The sequence below is a fragment of the Glycine soja genome, chromosome 7 (genome assembly GCF_004193775.1).
Source record: "Glycine soja cultivar W05 chromosome 7, ASM419377v2, whole genome shotgun sequence".
In the NCBI taxonomy this organism is placed as follows: Eukaryota; Viridiplantae; Streptophyta; class Magnoliopsida; order Fabales; family Fabaceae; genus Glycine; species Glycine soja.
In genome coordinates this window covers 12,737,239-12,747,375 of record NC_041008.1, presented here as the reverse complement: position 1 = coordinate 12,747,375, position 10,137 = coordinate 12,737,239, and the positions used below count along the sequence as shown (strand labels likewise).

At 31.7% G+C, this 10,137-nt stretch overlaps 1 protein-coding gene across 1 annotated transcript; it reads left to right on the top strand.

Annotated features, from left to right (window-relative positions):
* Positions 1-2,039: 2,039 nt before the first annotated feature.
* On the top strand, positions 2,040-3,434 carry LOC114420371 (long chain acyl-CoA synthetase 2-like). The gene is made up of 5 exons (XM_028386284.1): positions 2,040-2,232; positions 2,317-2,456; positions 2,637-2,819; positions 2,918-3,037; positions 3,235-3,434. The coding sequence occupies exons 1-5, from the start codon at positions 2,040-2,042 to the stop codon at positions 3,280-3,282; spliced, it is 684 nt and encodes a 227-aa protein (XP_028242085.1). The 3' UTR covers positions 3,283-3,434.
* Positions 3,435-10,137: the final 6,703 nt, after the last annotated feature.

Below are 10,137 nucleotides of genomic sequence, written 5' to 3'. Positions count from 1 at the left end.
CACCAACTTGGAAGTTCGAGGCGGGAAGTTGCTCCACGTCGTGGGGTTGATTGGAAGGAGAAGAGGCTAGCTAGGCCTGCAGTGTCAAAGATGGTAGGGACTAAAGTATATTTTTATTGTCATTTTACACTAAAATAGACTAAACTAAAGCATATTTTGCAAAGTAGGGAATAAAATACTATTTTTTTAAGTTAAAAAATGCTTACAATTTTAACGAAAAAAAATTAGAGTTTACTCCATACAAATCACATTCAATTTGTCACATTTTCAACACTTGATCATAGTTTTTCATTAATAAGAACCTAGAATATACTTTTTCTTATAAAAATAAGGGAGGCAAAACACAAAAAATCATGATATTTTTAATTTTTTCAACATGATGAGCTGTACCCCATCAAGTATATATATAAGTCCCCCACAGATAAGAAAAAAAAATAAAAATAAAAGTCCCCAGGACCCACTATACAAGCATGTACAATATTTATTTTTATGTTGATTACTTATAGGTCTGGTTCTTTGAAATTTAAAAGAATTTATTTATAACAATTAAAATAAATGAAGTGCATTGAATCTGCGTCTCATCCTTTGAAATAAATGAATTTATTTATAGGTCTGGTACTTATAGGTCAGCCAGAGTTGTTCATTCACATTATTCCTGACAAGACCAACAACACATTGTCTATCATTGACAATGGTATTGACATGACTAAGGCTGCTAAGATTAAATATTTGGTTAGTCTTTGTGAGATTATCACCAACTGTGCTTGTTAGTTAGTCTATTTTCTGTAATGCTTGTGCGTTTGATGTTCCAGATTTGGTCAATAACCTCAGTACTATTGCCTCTCTTATAACAATTTTTCACTGGCATGCAACATCTGAACTGATCAAAACCAAAAGATAATATATATATATATATATATATATATATATATATATATATATATATATATTAGTAAAAAATAGTTCAAATGACTATATTATGGACAAAATAAATTAGAACTAGGAAATCATCTATTATGTATGTCATGATATGCAGCGAGTAAATTTTCATGACCTCATCAACCTCAAAACCACAATCCTTAGAGAATTTGATTGGTAGATAAAGAAAAGTTATTATTATAGAAAAATGAGAGTGAGAGAGGGATGGAGAAGAGGTCGAGATATGTCGAGGAAAAAAATAGACACTCCATTTTAGAGGCTTGTCGAGAACAAAGATAAAGAGATGGAAGGGACACATTATAGAATAGTTGGGGAGTTTGAGTCAATGTAGACAGGCTGACAGAGTAACTTCCTTGAGAATTTTGTACAACATGTCCTCTTTTATGTTTTGCTTCTTTAATTTTGGATGCAAGGTTATGGTACCACCTGCATCGGGATGCTTTACAAATTGGCAAGAGAAACATTTATTGGAGAAACACGTGCAAAAAATTTAGCAAAATAATTTGTTAAGAACTTGACTCAGAATAATTCAAATATCACTGAAATTCCATGAGGCATTAGACATACTAGTATACTACCATGTTGGAAAACTATAGTCATGCCAATGACGTACTTGTTACCATCAAGGTTACTAGCCTTGTAAGACTATAACAAGTTTTATGAAGCCTTCTCTAACAACCTTAAACTTGGTCTTGATGTGGATTCTCAAAACAAGACAAAGCTAGCTGAATTGCTGAGGTATCACTCCACTAAGAGTGGTGATGACATGACCAGCCTGAAGGACTATGTTATCAGGATGAAGGAAGGACATAATGACATCTAGTGAACTAATGTTGCTCAAATATGTATTTGTCATGTACAAATCATCTAGATAAAGCTCTAAAAATGAAAGGAATGATGGAGGCTAAGGGATTAATTGTGCCCTGGAGTTGTTAAATTTAATTCAATTTTGTGCAGGTTGTCCCAAGATGGCAAGATAAGGGATGCAAACAAAGTCTTGAATGAGATGACTGAAAGTAAAATTGAAGCTCAGAATATCACAGGCGAGTCTTACTGAAAGTTGTGCCGGGTGTTTCACGACGATAGGTGATGTGTATTCTATGACAAGAACTATTGGAGTTCCCATGACAACCATTGAAGCCAGGCTTGAATCTGTGCCAGAGATGGGATATGATGCCCTCTCCAATGTACCCCGTGGAGAAATTTGTTTGAGAGGAAATACCTTGTTCTTCGGTTACCACAAGCGTGAAGATCTTACCAAAGAAGTTATGGTTGATGGCTGGTTTCATACAGGTAAAACCAGGTTGTCCTGGATTCAAAATTAACATAGTGATTTGTAAATCAACACAAAATTCACATACAGGTAAACCATTGCAGGTGACATTGGAGAATGGCAATCAAATAGGGCCATGAAAATTATTGATCGGAAGAAGAATCTCTTTAAATTGTCTCAAGGAGAATATATTGTTGTGGAGAATATTGAAAACAAGTATTTGCAATGCCCTCTTATAGCATCGGTATGCTTCGGGTTTAATCACAACAATTGATAAAAGTAGAGAAACAATAGTTATAGTTCATTTTTGGTCATATTAAGTTTACTGGGAAAGTTTACTTCGAAAAAAGTTTTGCAGTGCACCTATTATACTAAATTTGTGTAATTAAATATTGGGTAAAAAAAGAAATTATTTCACATGCAGATTTGGGTGTATGGAAACAACTTTGAGTCATTCTTAGTGGCTGTTGTGGTCCCTGAAAGAAAAGCCATTGAGGATTGGGCAAAAGAGCACAATTTGACTGATGATTTTAAATCTTTATGTAATAATCTTAAAGCAAGAAAACACATTTTGGATGAGCTCAACAACACTGGTCAGAAACACCAAGTATGTATATATAATTCATTATCATATGCTTCCAGTTTCTAGTTTTATGATATATTTTGCCTGTATTACCAAACATTTGACATGAAAGAAATATTCAGCTTAGAGGATTTGAGTTGCTAAAAGCCATTCATCTGGAACCAAATCCCTTCGACATAGAAAAAGATTTAATAACTCCAACATTCAAATTGAAGAGACCACAATTGCTCAAGTACTACAAGGTTTGCTTCTTGTGCTTTGATAAAAATTTCATAACTATTGACCTTTTGAATTAATAGTTTGATTCACAGTTTGTACCAAATGTGCATCAGTTTTGGCTTCCATGTTTAGCACCAAATGCTGATCTATAAATTCCAATAAGATGTTTGAGTGTGCATGACTTAAATAAACATTACTCTTTGCCAACATTATTTTGTAGGATCATATTGATCAACTATACAAGGAAGCAAAGGGAGCAATGGTGTAAACCATGCAGCAAGTGGCCATGCTGTGTGCAACAATTTTAAGATTTCTGCTAGTTATGAAGAAAAATCCATTTGGCATTCTGTTTATTTTGGTTCATTATTGTATTGACTGAAGTGCAAAACCATAAACATAGATAGAATAGGCTGTATGCTGAAACAACAGCTCCATCTGTAATTCTTGTAAAAAAATCACATAATAAAATTGTGTGGCCCATGCAAAATCTGTATTTTCTTTTGGTAGATATGCTTTATTCTTTCATTTTTATAGTTTTGGTATGACTTAATATTTCAAGAGTACAGTGATTACTCATAATTATATCGTCTAACAATCCACAATCTTAGCCATCAGAATAAGGTGGAATTTTCTACAATTTAACCTTGTATTTTCGCACAACCATCAACATATTTCTATGTCTGGTATTGTCTTTGGGTTTTTAAATGCTTTGGTTCTATTTGATATTGATTGATAACTTCTAAAATGTGGTGAAAACTACGATAGACATTAAATCCAAATCACACACTCACACTCACATGACTTTTGAATACACAAGCTTGGATACCGCATGTCCACATTACTCATCATTTTTATTTTTAAGGTTCAATGAAAGTAAAAATTCTTTTCAATATTTCACTTAACATTTTATACAAAAGCAAAAACTATTGGGACATGCCTGTTAGATTTCATCCGATGTGGGACTTGGGTATTTCCCAACAATGCATAAGTCACATAGGCAGGATATTCTAGTCTCTAGACATCAGTTCCTATCAAATGAATGACAGAGGAAACAAATTAATTGTTTCATTCACTTACATCAACCAAGTCCAAATTTGCTACTCTATATTTGTGTGCCTAACTAGCGTGCGTCCAGACAAGATAGACTAACAGAATGATTATGCCAATTGTGATTGATAACAAATACAGCAGCGACATCCAAATTGTAGAGGAATATGCATATATAAAATGACCAAATGCCCGAATGCATTCTTGTTGGGAAATATGTAGCAGAAATTAAAGACCCTAGGTCTAGAATAGATTCTCATTTATTTGGTTTGAAAATTTGGCCAAGGCCTCGTAGTATTTAGGCTATTTTCGTGTGTCAGCTCTCTAGGTCTAGAACAGGAAACCATCAAGCATGTACAGAGGAGTTCAACGCAGGAAATGGGGGAAATATGTAGCAGAAATTAAAGACCCTAAGGAGATTCGTAAACTTACTGGTACGATGACCTAAGTTGCGAAGACCATGGCGGGTCACAGCAGCTACACTTCTGGGAGATGCCACACAGGTCACAGGCACGGGCTCTCTCACGTACTCACAGCACGAGCTCCACTGCACACAATGGGCACAGCAGGGAGAAGGGTTAGAGTTAGGGCACACCAGAGAGAGGGGAGAGAGCGAGGTTCAGCTTTAATTTGGAAAGAGAGAGCGAGGTTCAGCAGAGAGAGGGGTTAGTGTATGGGCCACGCGCGTGAGGAACAAAGACGGGCTTATCAGAGGACCGTCGTTGCCTTACATTAAGGTAACATTCTAAGGCGGTTATTTGTAACCGTCTCCTTAGAATGTGAGACTTTAAAAACAAAATTTCCCCCCTAATTACAAAAATGTCACCGCGTCCTATACTAAAGTGGTTCTTTAAGAACCGATATAAATCTCGCGTCTTAAAAAGCTACTTTTATAGTAGTGTAAAAATGTATTTGAGATAAATATTTGTTTTAAAACATAATTTGAGAGAAATAAAACTTGAGATACTTTTACAAATTCAAAACTTAAATTTAACCGAAATTAAAATTTCTAAACTTTAATCTAAATATGCAAAGTATGAAAAAGAAACGCGTAGTCACTAAAATAGTGAAATTTGTCCGCGTGAACAATGGAGCATGCATGGAAATGGAAACAGGGGGGAAGGGACTTAACGTTTTGAAATAAAAAGAAGAATAAAGATTAAAAAAAAAGTTACCATATGTTTTCTGTATATTAACCGACTTCTATTGATTGAAGAAAAATGCTAAATACATATTTTTTTAATATATTCTTGTAAACACACTTTTTTATTGATTTTATTAAAAATTATAAAATTGAGTAGATTTTACATCTCATTTAATGTCTTTCTCATGATTTTATAATTTTCAATAAATTTTAATAAAATAAATATGTTAGAAAGAGTGTTAGAAAAAATGTGTTAAAAAATATGTTCTAGCGATTGAATTAGTTTGGTTCTGCCAAAAATTTATGAATGCTAACTCTATGACACATCTTGTGTTAAGATGGGTTCCAATTTTATCAATACAATTAGTATTTTAGTATTTACAATACAAAAGATTAATGACTATTTTATATTACTAAAACTTATTATAAATATTTTCAAATATATAAATTATATTATAATTAAAATTTATAATAAATAAATTATATTTTAGATGTATAATAAATCATTTAGATTGTGATATGAGTTCATTTTTAATTATTAGTAATTTAAAAAATGAAATTAAATTTAGAAATAAATGTTTCATATATTCTTTTATAAATTGGAATTTTTTTTACAATTGTCACACTAGATTCAAATCTATGACTTCATATATTTTATCTCAATCCTCCATCACTTGTCAATCCTAATAAGTTGTAATAAATTTTTTATATTTCATTATTTTATTCCATAGTTATAAATATTAAAATAATTTATATTAGGTAATTAATAGAATTTAATAAATAATTAAAAGATAAATAAGCGTATACAATGTATTGTCTTCAAATAGTTAAGTACAAATGTAACTCTAATGATTTTAATTATTGTTTATTTCATATTTATAGTAAAAATATAACTTACACCTTCATAAAAAAAAGTTATTTAACTTTTACTCCCAATAAAAATATTAAAATAATTTATCTATTAATATAATAATTAATATAAATATATTTTTTCTTGCTTATTATCTTATGACTTAAACTAATTTATTAAATGTTTTATTTTATCTAACACATAAAATATCAGTGAAAAAAATAAAATACTATATATGCTTAATGTAAATGTTGTTTTTGTTTTGTATATTTCAAATATATTTCAAAAATGGGATTATTTTATCTAGGTTGAAAATTACTACACTTCAATTTTATTATGTATATCTATATAGGTTAAATGATACGTTTGACATATTGATGATGTTGTTGGTTTTGCATATTTAAAACACATTCTTATTAAATATTGTTCCATTGTTCATTACAGTAAAGACAATCACATTTAAGTTAAAATTGTGGGTTAATTGGATACCAAAAAAAGATTCAAGATAAAATTATCACATTTTTTTTTGCAATTTTTTATGCATGTTTCCACACTTAGACAAATCATTTAGGGTGAATAACATGTGTTAAACATTATGCTTCAATTTTAATATGTGTATTTTGTGCATGTACGAGACATAATATGTTTGATGTATTAATCTTGTTGCGGTTTTACACATTTTAAACATATTCTTGGTAAATCTTAAATAATGACAATAACATTCAAAATAAAATTGTGGTATCAATTGGACGCAAAAAATAAAATTCAAGTAAAAGTTGTTATTGTCTTTGGCAATTGTTTATGCATATTTTTACATTTAAGGTAATCACATTGAGTGGATAACATAGTTAAATATAAGCTTTAATTTTATTATATATGTTTATGCATTGGTTAAATACTACATTTGATCATTGATGTATTATTTTTATCGTGGTCTCACATATTTCAAACATATTCTTAGTAAATATTGTTCAATTGTTTAGTCCCAATAAATATAAGCAAATTACATTCAAGATAAAATTGAAATATCAATTAAGTTAAAAAAAAGTTAATTAAAGTTGTCACATTCTTTTGGCAACCATTTGTGTTCATTTTCACAGTTAAATAAAAAATAAAATTTAAATAAAGATACTCAAACACACAAGTCAAAATTAAAAAACAAATCAAAATAAATGCAGGATCAAAAATCTAGTTGTTGTTTAATGTAGTTATGTTAGTGTAAAGACAAATATCACAAGAAGGGAGGTTGAATTGTGATTTTAAAAAATTTAACGCGTATTTTTGGAGGAAAAACAATATTATCGTTCGATGTATATTTTAATAAAACATATAACAGATTTTTGTAAACAGATTCAAACAATAGATAAAGATTTTGTAAAGCAGAATATGTTTCAAAACAAAATCAAATTCAAACCCTAAGTTAAGAAATAAGGAGAGCAAGAAGATAATTAGACACAAAGAGTTTGTACTGGTTCGTCTCAACCACTGAGACTACATTCACTTCTTGGTAAACCATCAAGTTTCACTAACTTTAATATGTTACAAGTATTAATCAATGTCATTTGTGGCTCTACAACTTCAAGTTCTACACCAAGCTTAATAAGTCCTAGTATTCTTTGTCTTACCAAGCCACTACTGACTCTATATGAATCAACAGATTTGTTGTTTGTTTGCACAATGATTAACTCTTAATCATCTTATAGACATATATACAATCTCAGTACTTAATCTTTTCTCTCATGGTGTTCAAGGTGTGTTAAGAGCTTTTTCGAACTATATAAGAATTTACATAGAGCTTTTTACAAAAAGAATTTGAATGATAGCACTTAGGTTTGTAACCTATGTCTAGAAAGCTTATGGTATTTATATGCCTTCATCTTCAAGTATTGGATGTCTCTAAACAGATAGCTTCCTTCACTTAAGGTTGCATTTGATGGTTATGGCTGTCGGAGCATTTAATGCTTGCATAAAATGAACATACTTCTTCATGTTGGAATATCACTCTTGTTTGCTTTCGTGTAGAACACTTCAACAAAAACCACTTTTTTGGAGTCAGAACAAGTTTGTCACAATAGAGCATGTCTTTTGGTGGTGTTTGTCAACGTTTAGATCTTGAGCTTCATTTATTCTTCATAGAATTTAACAAATCCTAGGAGAATGTCTCTGCAAAATGAATCTCAGACACAAGATATTAAATGAAGTCTTAATTGTCATCCTTTAATGTCATATCATATCATAGTGTATTTATGCTATTGTCTGAAAATACAGATGCAAATGCATGGGCCATAGTTTGATATCGCATAAGACACAACTTTTAACTTCTGTATTTATTTGTATATTATAAAAAAAATTAGGGATCTTGATCTGTCTTAAGACACAAATATCATTTGACTTAAGAATCTTCCCTTTTTTATGATGCCGAACAATTATAAATTTGAAAGTTGAAGGAAGACTTATAAGATATGTCAATAAGAGTCAACCAGTCTTATGATATGCAAAAGAAAATATGACCGAGATAACATTATATCACAAGACTTTGAGATAAAAGTTGTTTAGAACATCCGAAAAACATCTCATTTTATTCATAAAATATTTTTCACATCAAGGAGATGTGTTTTGAGTACATAGAATAAAGTGAATCAAGGCAAATAATAAAGACTATTAAGCATAAAACTCCCCTTGAGTTGATGTTTTCTTTAGACTTTAGCTCCCCCTTAGATGATTATCTCAGCTTCAGCTTTTACTTATTCTCCCTCTTTTGTTTGGCAAATTCCTCATCAATCTTCCTTAGAAACTCATCACTAGATGAATAAGAATCTGATGATAGATCAATTGGACTGCCAAGAGGGGTGAGAGATCTATGAGATTCATAACCAAAGGCCCTCTTGTAGAAGAAGTCACCAATTAGATGCCAGTTCACATCTTCGTTCTTAGCATAACTTTGACCTTTAATAGCTTGTTCTAGGGCCTTTCTTGTTTTTGAGTAGCTCAGATTCTATTAGTTGAACATACTCCATTAAAGGTGGAGGGTCATAGACTTTTATGGCCAAAGCATCAGGATCAACTACTACTTCAACATCATAATCAACTTCTTCAATGATAGGCTGCACTTGATAAGTGAAGATGAATTTGGAGAAGGGTAGATATACAAAAAATGAGAAGGAGCGATCAAACATAGCATGGAACTCCCTGGTCCAAGAGCAGACCATGTTGAAAGGAGTTTCTTGAGTGTAGTAGGTGTGGTTTAGAGTCTAATAGCATCGCCAAATTTCATGATTAACTCATTCTGTAGGGGGCTTCTTGTTAGGTTCCAAACTAGAGCAATGAGTTTTCAGTTTGCAAAATCACTTCATGGGAGACTAATCCAAACTTGTAAGCTTAGTCTTTTTCTTCAGAGCCTCAAGCTCATGCTTAAAGAGCCTTCTTGGGTGAGCCTTCACATATCTGGTTGGTAGAGCATCTTTATCTTCTTCAATTAGAAGTTATTTGCCTTCGTAGTAGTTAGCCTTCTAGTATAAGACATTCATCGACTATTATCTGAAATCATGTATCTGAAGTGGCTATGCATGAAAATTGTGACCCAAGCATGAAATGGGTATGAGTATTGAGCCTTTCAATCCTCCTGAATGAAGCTCTTCTTGATCTAATTTCTTCAATGTAAGGAGACAATTTCATTCTGAGCTCAGGGTCATAGTCTAATTGCTCCCAATAATTGAAGTTAGGTCTTTCCTCTGGTACCTCTAGATTGGTATCCTAAATTTGAAAGGTCTCACCAAACTTAGTACAATCCCAAGGAAGAACAACATAAAGGGCACAAATAAGACCCATAAATAGTTGAAGATCCAGGGGAGTAGAGAAAGGCATCTCAAAGGGTTTTACTTCCCTGCTTTTCCAGACTGTGGCACCAGGAGAATACATTTTTCTTGTTGTTGGCCTATGCTCAAAGATAAGACTATTTGGATTGGGAGAAACAATCTCTCTGATGGGGAACTCTTGAAAAACTGGTTCCCTTTGCCCATATCTCCCAATAACATCTACTTCTTCATTAGGATGGATATCCCTTGTATAGTTGTAGGGATAGT

What these genes read in the sequence shown, in the direction of transcription:
- LOC114420371 (XM_028386284.1), top strand. Translation starts at nt 2,040, where the DNA reads ATGACAAGAACTATTGGAGTTCCCATGACAACCATTGAAGCCAGGCTT. An exon ending in ACACTGGTCAGAAACACCAA is followed by an intron (nt 2,820 to 2,917) that starts GTATGTATATAT and finishes AGAAATATTCAG; the next exon opens with CTTAGAGGATTTGAGTTGCT. An exon ending in AATTGCTCAAGTACTACAAG is followed by an intron (nt 3,038 to 3,234) that starts GTTTGCTTCTTG and finishes ATTATTTTGTAG; the next exon opens with GATCATATTGATCAACTATA.